The sequence below is a fragment of the Balaenoptera musculus genome, chromosome 15, assembly GCF_009873245.2.
Source record: "Balaenoptera musculus isolate JJ_BM4_2016_0621 chromosome 15, mBalMus1.pri.v3, whole genome shotgun sequence".
Taxonomy (NCBI): Eukaryota; Metazoa; Chordata; class Mammalia; order Artiodactyla; family Balaenopteridae; genus Balaenoptera; species Balaenoptera musculus.
In genome coordinates this window covers 72,043,605-72,056,369 of record NC_045799.1, presented here as the reverse complement: position 1 = coordinate 72,056,369, position 12,765 = coordinate 72,043,605, and the positions used below count along the sequence as shown (strand labels likewise).

The 12,765-nt window shown below is 46.3% G+C and overlaps 1 protein-coding gene across 1 annotated transcript; it reads left to right on the top strand.

The window, feature by feature from the left end:
• The first annotated feature begins 8,203 nt into the window (after window positions 1-8,203).
• On the top strand, window positions 8,204-11,394 carry DCTPP1 (dCTP pyrophosphatase 1). The gene is made up of 3 exons (XM_036827184.1): window positions 8,204-8,456; window positions 9,148-9,258; window positions 10,900-11,394. The coding sequence occupies exons 1-3, from the start codon at window positions 8,263-8,265 to the stop codon at window positions 11,198-11,200; spliced, it is 606 nt and encodes a 201-aa protein (XP_036683079.1). The 5' UTR covers window positions 8,204-8,262; the 3' UTR covers window positions 11,201-11,394.
• The last annotated feature ends 1,371 nt before the right edge of the window (window positions 11,395-12,765 follow it).

The following is a 12,765-nucleotide window of genomic DNA, read 5'->3' as shown; positions in this document are numbered from 1 at the left end:
CTTCTGGCTAATGTTTGTATCCTTGGAATTCTGAATCTTTTACAGTCTTATAAAATGAACCAGCTGATACATTTAGCGTTGACAGTAAAGGACTCAAGAACAGGCATAAATCCCAAGGACTAGAGGGTGGGAGAAGAAATAGGTAAAGAAAGGTGTCAACAAATCTTGGAACATGGAAAGTGGGTGGAAGAGGGGTAACTGACTTAGAAGAACAGAGGAAGCTGAAGTATAAATGCCTTCAGAGTTGGGGAACACTAACAGGAAGCAAAGAGATACGCTCCGAATGTACTAAGGAAGGTGGGGTCAAAGGGTGGGGATGAAAACGGAGATACTGGTTAAAAATTTATGCACAGGGCAATTAGATCTTTGCAGTTCTCAATCCTCTCCCCCGTGTCATACAACCAGCTGACTGCCTCTCACCTGTGTAGGTAAACGGAGGTTTGTTTTCTGGAAAATGTGAATTTAAAAAAATACTGTAAAGTCAGGGGCACCAGGCAGAGCAGAGGACAGGGAGCCTCACCAAAAACAAGAATAAAGACAAAAATGAGATTGCCCAGCCCCCTCCCTCAGCTTAGGTATTAGAAACACTGTCCAGGAAGCTTATACCGCCCCTGCCTGGCGCAGGTGGAAGATACTCCTCTGGAGAATATAAACCTGTCCAGAAAAAAGACCTATAAATACAAACATTTAGGGAGTCCCCGGTGAAAATCCCTGTACTGGGAAGCCTCCCAGTTGAAAAGCTTCACTCAAGCACATTCTTTTTAATGCCTCATTCTCAAATATGAGCAGGCAAGGATCACCAGATATTTGAGGCAAGCCTCCAACTTGAAAGAAGTCAAAGCAAACTCAAGAAAGAGACAATACAGGGAGCAAAAGAAAAAATAGAGCAGAAATAAAAGAAAAAGTATCCATTAAAAGATAATAAGAGAGCAAAGCACTTAGAATATAAAAATATAGCTAAAATCTTAAAATTCAGTAGAAGATTTAGAAGGTAAAGTTGACATTTATCAGAAAGGAGACAAACAAAAAGATGCGCAATAGACAGAAAAAAAAGTAGGAAAATCAGAGATGAGCCAGGCGGTTCAACATCTGAGAAAAGTCCCAGAAAGATGTAATGAAGCAGATGGAAGAAAGAAAACGATCAAAAAATAATACAAGAAAGTTTTCTAAAGTTTAAAATTGCGACTGTCACATGCCTTTTGAATTCCCAGCATTGTGAGTGGAAAAAGGCCTACATTCATTTTATTGTTAAATTTTAAAATGCCAGGGATAAAGAGACCCTAATAATAACAATAGCAAATTCTTACCTGGTACATACTCTTTGCCAGGCACTGTTCTAAGTGCTTTTATATGTATTAACTCCTGTAAACTTCCAACCACCCCATTTCGCAAATGAGGAAGCTGAGGTGCAGGGCGATTGAGAAATTAGTCCAAGGTTGCCCTGGCAGTCTCCTAAACAGCCTGGTTCCAAAGTCCATGCTTCTAATCATTGTGCTCTCCTGAATCTTCTGGGGGGAGGGGAAGATCGCAAACAAAGGTTTGGTATCAGACTTCTCAACAGTGAATTGGAAGCTAAAAGACAATAAAGCAATGCTTTCAAAATTTTGAGGGTAAATGATCTTCTCTGTAATTCTATATTTAGCTACATTTTTCAAACAAATAGTATAAGGATATTTTTTAGACATGGAAGGTATCAACGTGGTTTCATCCCATTCACTCTTTCTCAAGAAACTACTGGAAGATGTGCTCCAGCAAAACAAGGGAACAAACGGAGAAAGAGAAAAACATGGGGTCCAGGAAACCCAACCCAGCACAGGTGGAAGGTGAAGGGAGCTCTCAAGGTAATAGCGGTCCAGCAGGCATAGAGAAGAACCAGCCCATGCTGGAGCAGAAGCCTGGAAGGCTTCCAGGAAAAGGAAAATGGAACTGATAGAGTATTGGTATGTTTAATTGTGTGATAAATTGTATTGGAAGGTTATCAGAAGATGTAAATAGAATTAGTGATAATTACATAGAAAATTAGCCAAAAAAAAAAAAAAAAGAATGAGGCTGTTATCAACTCCAGCCAAAAATAAAACCTTGAAAGATAAACGAAATGTAATCTAACAACAACAACAAATAAATAATAAATAGATAAATTCAATCAGGTTTTCTCCTGCTCAGAGCTCAAAGCTCTCAAATAGCTTTCCACAAAATCCCTGCTTCATCTTGTGACACTTTATCTCACGGCACTCTCCCTACCTCTCTCACGAAACTCTAGCCCATTAGCCTTTCCATGGTGCTTCAAACAAATCAAGATCCTTTGTTCTCCGTCTGGAACCTCACCTCTATGCAGCTGGCTCACTCTTAGTCCTAATTCAGCTCAAATAAAACCTCTTCATAAAAGCCCTCTCTGACCTCAGCCAACACCCAGCTACTCTCCCAACTCATCACCGTATTTATTGGCTTCATAGCTTTTATCCTAATCTGTAATTATCTTGAAATTTTCTTAGTTTACTTTATAATTGTCCCTTTCTGCTTGTATGTAAGCTCCAGGATGGCAGAGGATGTTCTGTATCCCAGCACTGGAACAGTGTCTGGCCCACAGTTAGTGTTCAGAATAGTCTGGCCCACAATTAGTATTCAGAATATACTGAATCAATGATTGAGTGAGGTATACACTGGGGACCCCAGCACCCTCTGTTTTCACACTTTCCTTGCTCTTGGTGTCTCCTAGTGGTGGAAGTTGGTACCACCAATCTCTTAAGACAAGGCTTTGGAGAAGAAATTTGGGCCTTGGTTCTGCTTATCAATTTACACAGCTCTCTAACTGGTTTATTTTCTTGCTTGGGGTGGGCAGTAGAAAAGGGCAGGAAAATGATGCTTCCCTGGCCTGGGTCCTCTTAGTTAACCTAGAAAGGGTTAGGGGTTGGAAGCAAGGTAGGCATCCAACTATTCCTTGGGGAGGGGTTGGGCAGCAAAACGGAGGTAGCAGGTAGTGGAGGTGACAGGCCTCGGGTGGAAATCAGAACAGAATCACAGGTATAAACAGAGGTAAGAAAGGTGATGGAGGAAAAGAAAGAGGAAGAAAAGGAAAAGGGAGCCAAAGGAAGAAAAGAGAAAGGAGAGGAAACTGAAGGTAGAGAAAGAGAGAGAGGAAGATGAAAAGAAAGGACAGAAGGGCAGAAGGAAAGGCAGTGGCAAGGTGACCTCAGCAGATACTCAAGCACATGTGAGCTGCCTCCTTTACTCCTTTGTGGGGAGACATCTTTCAGTTGCTGAAGAGCACTGGGGAGTGCTGGTGAGCTTCAGCCTTCGCCTTTCTGGGTGATCTCAGACAAGTCTCCTGACCTCTCTGGGTCTCAGTTTCCTCATCTGTAAAATAGGTGCAGCCATACCCACCTATGGCAGGCAAGTCATGGAGAGGATCCCATGAGACCTGCTCCTCTAAATATTTATTAGATCGACTCAAGTACCAGGTCCCAGGGAAACAAAAGCCGGACACTGCTTTTGTTCTCCAGGAGACCCGGTCTAGGGGGAGATCTAGAACAGGAACACCAATCGGCCCCAAATTAAGGCAAGAAGTGGTAAGTGCCACGAGAATGAGAGTGGATGAAGTGCTTTATAAAACCAAATTATGTCCTGGGAATTCCCTGGCGGTCCAGTGGTTAGGACTCCGTGCTTTCACTGACGAGGGCGCGGGGTCAATCCCTGGTCGGGAACTAACATGGCCAAAAATAAATAAATAATAAAATAAAATAAAACCAAATTATGTCCTTTTGGAGGAAGTTTAGGAAGGCTTCCCAGAGGAGGTGGCTTTGAAGCAAGGCTCTACAGGATGGGTGGAATTTGGATTTGGCTATGCAGAGAAGGGGGATGGGCATTGCAGATGGAGGGAACCATGTGAGCAAAGGCAGGGAGAGTGGGGAACACCTGCTCAGCATGTGTGTAGGGGGATACAGCTGGATAAGTAGGTTGGGGAAGGACTTCTAAGGGTGTTGGGGACTCCCTGGCCTGACTGAGCTAGGCTAGAGGTTCCTAAAAGCCTCTGTCATGACTCCTCCTGAAAAATTTAAGAAGAAATATTTTTAATTATAGCAGCACCCTTTCTCCTGTCCCTCAGTTCAAAACCAACAAGGCCTATGGATCTACCTCGAATAAGAACAGCACTGCAGCAGATTCTCGGGATCCAGCCATGAACAAAATACATATTGTCCTGGTCCTCCTAGCACACATGTGGAGGGTCCTTGGAGGTCACCTAGGACAGACCCCCATTATATAGAGAAATTGAGGCTCAGAGAAGAGAAACAATCTTCCCAAGAGCATTGGTAGATAGGTTCCCAATCACCTGACTCCTAGTTTCCCATCACATTCTGTTGTCTCTGGGACCTCCAACTGGCCCAGGTTCCCCCACCCTAATACCACTTACCCAGCTTATGGGCTTCTGTTATTTTGTTCTCCAGCTGCTGTTGACACTTCTACTCCAGGGTTTCCCAAAGAGCCTTACTGGAACCAGTTGCATCTGTTTGGCTGTAGTGGGGAAGGTGGCCAAACTCTTGAGTACCAGAAGGGCATATGTGTGCATTTACACATTTGCCTGTTCCAGCCCGTCCACCCTGTCATTAAACATTTATTAGCCTGCACTGGGGAAACACCTTTGGTTTGAAAAGACTAGGGCACCTAGTCTCTGGGGGTTGGTTAGGCTTCTAAAGGGCTAATCACAAATGTGGACCAAAAAGCAAGACCAAGTACACTGAGGCCCTGACTAAAGCAGAGAAGTCTTGTTGCCTAGATATGACTGAGGAGACTGGAGAAAACTAACAGGATGTGGGGTGAAGGTTCAGGAAGAGCCTGGGATGAGAAGTCTAGATGATGGGGCCAATCATATGTTCATGACTGTTCCTTCTCCCTCGTGAGGGTCTCCCCCGCCCCCACCCCCAACTCCGTGCCATGCTGATGCTGAGTTTGGTTGGTCTTTAGAGGATGATGCCGTTGGAGCAAAGAACTTGGATATCCCTGCAGGATGCTTTGCAAGAGCTTTACAGCTCAGCCAGGGAATCTCCTAGGGGAGATGGGCAGAGGCAGTCTCAGAGAGAGCGCCTCCTCCTTCAGGTCAGTCTCAAAGGACCATCTGACCTGGGAACTCTAGAAGTCCTGGAAACCTGACTCTTCAAAAATCTGAGATGCAGAGGACTCCTGAGAAAACTGCTCTCCAAGTGGTGTTTTATATTCCAGTAAGAGTTTGGGTTCTGGTCTGGAGAAGCTTAGCAAACACCAGGGAAGGTGCTAGGGGTGGTACTTGGCTCCTGAAACTTTCAGTACCCAGATCCATAAGGCAGTTCAATGCTCGGAACTTCAGACCTGTCTGTCCACCTGCCTGCTGGACATCATCTGGATGTTCTAGAGTCATCTCGGACTCAACGTGTTCCAAACTAAAATTCGTTATCTTCCCTCCTACCCCAGCTCCCAGGTCTTCTGTGTCCTCATTTCAGCAAATGACAAAACTATCCATCCATTTACTCAAGCCAGAAACCAAGGAGTTACCCAGGACTCCCTCTTATCTCCCACACCCTATATCCAACTTCCATGTTGCCTAATCTAGCAAATTCTGTGCTCTCATTTTACCCAGCAGCTCAGCCGCATCAGATGTCCACTCGTTCTGGAACACTTTCCTCTCTTAGGCTCCGTAACTTCACACTCTGTCAATTTTTCTCCTACCTCACCTTTCTCTTCTGCTCAACTGCCAAATGTTGGAGTACCCCAAATCTTGGTCTCGTCTACCTAGATTCTTGTACTAGTTATTCTTCTCCAATTCCCTGACTTTAGGTACTGTTTAAATGACTGAGACTACCAAATCTGAATCTCTAGCCCTGATCTCTCCTCTAAACCTTAGGCTCATAAATCCACCTGCCAATTCGATACGCACCTTCAACTTGCTTTGTCCTAAAACACTCTTCTGATGCCTCGTGTGTTCAATCCTGAACCTCATCTTCCACATCCCAGTATAAGTCACCATCCATCCACCAAGTTGCTCAACACTCAAAACCTGTAAGCCATGCTTGATTCTACCCTTTCTCCCATCTCACTAGTTCAAAACCACCAAAGCCTATAGATCTCTCTCCAAAATATGCATCCACCTCTCTTCATCTTCACCGGCTATTAGCAGCCCAAGGCACCAACATCTGTTGCTGGAAAACTGCAGTAACTCATCTCTCTGCTTCTACTCTTGCCCTCTTCAGTTCATTCTTTTTTCTTTTTTTAAATATAAGGTCAAATTACATAGACTGCTACTCTTTTTTTTAAAAATATTTATTTATTTATTTGGTTGCACCGGGTCTTAGTTGTGGCAGGCGGGTTCCTTAGTTGCAGCACGTGGGATGGAACCCGGGCCCCCTGCATTGGGAGCGTGGAGTCTTATCCACTACGCCACCAGGGAAGTCCCCCCTTCAGTTCATTCTTAACACAGCAGTCAGAGGGCTCAGAAATACAACACATGATCATACAGCTCCCCTGCCTAAAATCCTCCAGAGGGGTCCCGTAATAGTTAAAATCCAAAATAAAATAAAATCCATGGTTGATTGATCTGATCTAGCCTCTTTTTACTTCTCCAACACCATATCCCACCATTCTCCCCCTTGCTCACTGCATTCCTGCCACGCTGGAATTTTTTTTGCCTTTAGAACATGCCAAGCCTTTCCTGCTTTAAGCACTGGTGTTCTCTCTACCTAGTACTCTTGATTTTTCCCCTTGACTTTTACTCAGCTTAAATATCACTTTCTGAAAGACGAGTAACAACAACAAAAAAACCCAAAACAAACAACAAAAAACCCTAAAAGTGGCTTGACCAATAAAGCAATTAAAAAAAAATATTTTATTTATTTATTTATTTGGTTGTGCCGGGTCTTAGTTGTGGCGTGCAGGATCTTCAGTTGCAGCATGCGGGATCTAGTTCCCTGACCAGGGATTGAAGCCGGGTCCCCTGCACTGGGAGCATGGAGTCTTAACCACTGGACCACCAGGGAAGTCCCCCTATAAAGGGATTTATTATCTTATATAACCAGAGTCCTAAATCAGGGCATCTCTGTAACTTGTAAAAGTAAGTGGTTCAGCAATGTTATCAAGGATCCAGGTCCTTTCTGTCTTGCTACCTACCAGTCCCAGATTCTTTTTTCATCGTACTTATCACCATTTGAGACGATATGACGTAGGGGTTAACACAGACTCTGAAGCCAAACTGCCTGAATTTGAAACCTGGCTACCATTTTACTAGGTGTTGAGTTAAACTACTCAATCTCTCAGTTTCCGTATCTCTAAAATGCGGATGATTATTATAGTATTACCTACCTCAGAGGGTTGACTTGAGGATTGAATGAGTTGCTGTGAGGATTAAATATGTAAAATGCTTAAGCAACCTAAATGCCCATTGACAAGACAAATGGATAAGGAAGATGTGGTACATATACACAATGGAATATTACTCAGCCATAAAAAGGAACGAAATTGGGTCATTTGTAGAGACCTGGATGGAACTAGAGACTGTCATACAGAGTGAAGTAAGTCAGAAAGAGAAAAACAAATATCGTATGTTAATGCATATATGTGCAATCTAGAAAAATGGTACAGACGAACTGGTTTGCAAGGCAGAAATAGAGACACAGATGTAGAGAACAAACGTATGGACACCAAGGGGGGAAAGCGGCGCGGGGGTGGGGTATGAATTGGGAGATTGGAATTGACGCATATACACTAATATGTAAAAAATAAGTAATAAGAACTTGCTGTATAAAAATAAATAAATAAAAATTTAAAAATATAGATTTTTTTGATTTTTTGCTATAGATTTAGCAGAGTCTCCAAAAAATAAATAAATATGTAAAATGCTTGAAACAGCTACCCTACTTCTAGTTCATTCCTCAGGCTCAGCTGTATCCTGGAGACATTCCTGTATCCTTTTAATAAATTCCCCTTTCTCGTTTAAACCCTTCATTGCTGGGGTTCTCCACGGGGTTCCCCGCCATCATTTTGCTTTGGCGCCATCTGGCGCCCAAAAGAGAAGTGATGCGCCTGCGTTCTCCACTGTCTGCCTTTTGTCTCTTCCCTTGGTCGAATCCGGTACCTATACCTTTAAGATGCTTGGTCAAGACTGAAGAATTCGGGGGCCGGGGCCAAGGAACGCAAGCATGAAGTCCTCTTAGGTTGGTCCCGTCCGGGTAAGGGGCGGGCTGTAGCAAACTCCACGTAAGAAATTGGTCCTTCTTTCGGCTCCGCCCCCGTGAAGCAATCATGAACGCCTGTGATTGGTCAGGCGCTCTGGAGGCGGGGGCTCCGAGCTTGGCTCCAGGTTCTTCAGCAAGTCAGGGCTGCGGCGCGGTGGGCGGTATGTCCGCGCGTGGGGAGACGCGTGGGGATGCAGGAGGAGAGGGCACTGCTGCTGCCGCCCCCTTCAGCTTCAGCTCGGAACCAACGCTCGAGGACATGTAAGCCGTCCTTGCCCAGGCTGGGCTGGGGAGATCGCCCCCCTTTCTCCCTCCATTTGGGGAGGGTCCCTCCACGTGGTCGGGAAGAAGGCTGGCAGCTGTGCTCAGGTCCTAGCTCTGCTGGCTGACCCCCGCAGGCGAGCCTTCTAACCTCCTCCTCTGTAAAATGGGCTTAACAATGCACACCTGAGGCAGGGGACATACCGGAGTACGATGCTGCTTCTGCCTTGTCTCTGCCCTCCAGGAGCGGGAGGTAGGACGGGGGATAAATGTAGTGTTGAGAGGTGGGAGACATTTCTTGCTGGAGGAAATCAAGGAGGGCTTCTTAGGGGAAGTGTCCTGGAGCTGTATTCTGTAAAATCAATAGGATTTAGATATACAGAGATAGGGCTATTCCAGATGGAGGAAAACTGCAGAAGCAGCAGCAGGAGGTGGAAAAATGAAAAAGAAAGTATTATTAGATTTCGATAATTTAGGGTCTGTGTAAGGTCCCACCCATTTTATAGATGAGGAAACCAAGTCCCCTAAAGAGGAAACGACTTGCTTAGGCCACCCAAGGAATTAGTTGCAGAATCCCCCCTGATACCCATGCCCCCATTACATATCACTGAGGTACCTGCCAGGGCCCTGCATCTCCTCCCCCATCCCCTAACCTTGGGACCTGGACTTCCACCCCTTTCTCCTATTCCAGCCGCCGCCTCCATGCTGAGTTTGCTGCTGAACGAGACTGGGACCAGTTCCACCAACCTCGGAACCTCCTCCTGGCCTTGGTGGGGGAAGTAGGGGAGCTGGCAGAGCTCTTGTGAGTAGATGACAGGCTTCTGGAAGAGTCTGTGTGTTGGGGAGGGGAGGGGAGGATTTATTTGACCATTAGATATTCCTGGATCCAATTTCCCCTCCTCACTACCAAGCTCTGTACATGGTTGCTGGGCATACAAAGATGACTTATGGGTCCCTGCCCTCTAGGGGTGCCCAGTCTCCTGAGAGAGAAAGGTGTGAAAACAGCAAGGCAGGTCCAGGTCTAAGAGGGGACAGTGGCAACTGTCCTTTACCTCTGCCTCTGGGGTGGAAAGGCAGGTATTCTATAGAAGACCTGCCTATGGCATTCCAGACAGGGGGAGTTTACATTTGCAAAGGTAGTGAGGTGGGAAAGGGCAAGTTAAATTCAGGGAGAATATAAGATTCCTTCAGTGTAAGCTTCTTGAGGAAGAGCAAGGATTTTGTCTGTTTTGGTCTCTGGTGTGTCCCAAGTGGCTGGGATACAATAGGCACTCAATATACTGTGGCTGTGGAGGACAGGGGTAGGATAGGAACACAGAATGATAGAATCAGGGCTGGGAAGTAATGGAGTTTGGACAGACCAGATTTGAATGGTAGAAAGGTCACTGTGTCTGCAGGGTGGACTGGATCCCCAAGAGAACTGGGTCAGGGGAGACCAGTGAGGAAGCTGGTGTAGATGAGGCAAAAGGTGGTGAGACCTAAGTCAGGGCAGTCACTGTGGGATGGACAAATGAGGGCACTGGTGTGTGTGAGGGCAAGCCATTCGTTCATTACAGATTTATGACCACCATCTGTGTGCTATGTCCTCTAGAATCAAGATATGGCCTTGAACAAGATAGACACAGTTCCTACCATCACAGTGCAAGGAGACTGACAATAAATAAGTGAACTAATTTTAAAAGATGTGGAATTGTCACAAGTTCTATGAGGAAAGTAACACAAGGTGATGAGAAAGAAGGTAACAGAGGGAGAAGGCTTTTCTGAGGAGGTGACATCTGAGCTGAGACCTCAGTAACAGCCAGCCATGGGAAGGATGGGGGGAAGAGCATTCAAGGCAGAGGGAGCAGTAAGTGCAAAGGTCCTGTGACAGTTTGGCCTGTTTGCAAGGCAGAAAAGGCCAGAGTGGCTTTAGGTGGGGAGTGAGAGGGAGCATGGTGCATAATGACACTGGAAGAAGCAGGAGTCAGTTCATGCAGGACCTGGAGGGCATGGTAGGAGTTTGGATGTTATTCCAAGCACACTTGGGGCAGTTTTAAGCAGGGGAGGGACAAAATGTAATTTGTGCTTTTAAAAGATGGTGCAGGGTAAGAGTAGAAGATGAGGTAGAGGCTTCTGCAGTGGTCCAGGTCTAAGGTTTAGTCTGGGGTGGCAGTGGCTAAGGCCGGCAGGGGAGGAGTAGAATTGTGTCTCGATAAGTGAAATGTCCTTTTGGCTACTCCTTGGCTCAGGTAGGGACACAGAGGTCTGGGTGAATCACCTGATGGGGTCTCTTCCCCACCATGAAGATTCCAGGGCCCAGCTGGGTTGACTTGTCTTTGGAGGAACCTCCTAGGAGGTGGGAGTTCATTGCTGCAAGGTCTGGGGTGTGCCCCTAAGAGAGGTGGAACCCATTGTCCTAGCTAGCATCTATGTGTGTGTGCCTGTCTTTGTGTCCTGTCCTCAGTCAGTGGAAGCCGGATGAGGAGCCTGGGCCCCAAGCCTGGCCTCCCAGGGAACGAGCAGCCCTTCAAGAGGAGCTCAGTGACGTCCTCATCTACCTGGTAGCATTGGCAGCCCGCTGCCGTGTAGATCTGCCCCGAGCAGTGCTCTCCAAGATGGACACCAACCGGCGACGCTACCCAGCGCATCTGTCCCGCGGCTCTGCCCGCAAGTACACAGACTTGCCCCATGGGGCCACCTCTGAAAACCAGGCTGTGGGACCTGCAGACCTTGCCTGTGAGTCCACAGGTCAGGCCTCAACCTAGAAACATGGGCACAGAACCTGCAACTCAGTACGGCATCTGAGGAGCAGAGGATGCTCCAGCCATGCTACCTCATTCTAGTCCTTTCCTAACAGATCATGGGCCTGGGGGCTACCCTTCTTGAGGTCTGAGGCCCAAGAACCTCCAGTAGATAGCCTCCTGGTTTTTTCTCTCTCAATAAAAGTTTTGGTTAGCAACTTCTGGATTCTTCCTGGGGCAGCTGGGGAGGCTCTCTGTCTCAGCACATGCTGGAGAGGGGTACCAGGGATACCTGTGAGCCCAAAGCCCATGTTTCTCTATTATACCTCCCACCTGCAGAGCAGAGAGATCTGATTTCTAGTAAGTTCTCTGTCTGACCTCATGCAAGTAAGTCCCTTCCCCTTCTCTAAACAAGACTGGAGGCTTTATGTAGTGTTGGATAGGAGCCCAGATTCTGGAGCCAGGCTGTCTGGGTTCAAATGCCATCTTTGATACTGGATGATGTTCTGGATTATATTGTCATCTTTCTGTGCCTCCATCTCCTCATCTAAAATGAAAATAAGGGACTTCCCTGGCGGTCCAGTGGTTAAGACTCTGCGCTTCCACTGCAGGGGGCATCCCTGGTCGGGGAACTAAGATCCCACATGCCGTGCAGCCAAAAATAAATAAATAAATGAAATAAAATGAAATGAAAATAATGTTATCTATCTAATAGGGTTGTAAGGTTTAAGTAAGTTATTCTAAGTAGAGTGCTTAGGACAGTGTAAGTTTGCAGTTGTCATTATCTGTTTGCTTTTTCAACTCAAAACTTTCAGGGGCCCAGAGCAGGAAATTTCAGCAGTTAAGGCAGGCGTGGGCCTTGTCCATCAGGACCCCAGCCCTGTGAGAGCCCTCTGCCCCTCTCCCTTGGCCCCCAGCACAAATCAGGGTCAGGTCTGTCTGATATGAAGCAGAACAGGGCTTCCTCTCTTTTGGGGCTTGGACCCCTTAGCCCCCTCCTTCTCTCCCGAGGCCAATTTGCTTGTTCCACTTCTACACCTAAAGATAGTGTTGGGTATGTATGATTCACCCGTTGTGTGACCCCAGGCACATCACTTTCCTTTCAGAGCTACCCAGGGAACTAGCAGCCTGCCTCCTTCACAGGGTGAAACCTGATTCCACATCAGTACAATAAAGCATTTCCCTTTACTGGCCTCACTCTTATTAATGACCTCACTTCCTCTTAACCAGTGACCTCTCTTACTTCCTAGGTAAAAGAGAATCCATCAGATTGGAACTGCTTTAGCTTTATCTTCCCAAACCCTCCTTTCCTCTGCCCACCAGTGATAGCAGGAGCCTTATCTTACTGATCTCTTATTTCATCCTGTCTCCTTGACCAATTATCTCCTCTCTCCTCCATATAATCAAAGTCTTTTCCTTTCCATTAGCCCTTCCCATTAGCACATAAAGCATACTTGAGTCTCTTTCCTATTGACAAGACAAAACCAACAAAACTCCAGCTACTTCCCTCATGCTTTTCACAGCCAAACCTCTTGAAATGGATCTACACCGATCCACTCTGCTTCTTCATTCTCTCATTTCTACCCTAA

Bases quoted from the DNA above. Each gene is read 5' to 3' on its own strand.
- DCTPP1 (XM_036827184.1), top strand. From the start codon at position 8,263: ATGAACGCCTGTGATTGGTCAGGCGCTCTGGAGGCGGGGGCTCCGAGC. The intron at 8,457-9,147 runs GTAAGCCGTCCT...CTCCTATTCCAG, and splicing joins GAACCAACGCTCGAGGACAT to CCGCCGCCTCCATGCTGAGT. The intron at 9,259-10,899 runs GTGAGTAGATGA...TCCTGTCCTCAG, and splicing joins GGGGAGCTGGCAGAGCTCTT to TCAGTGGAAGCCGGATGAGG.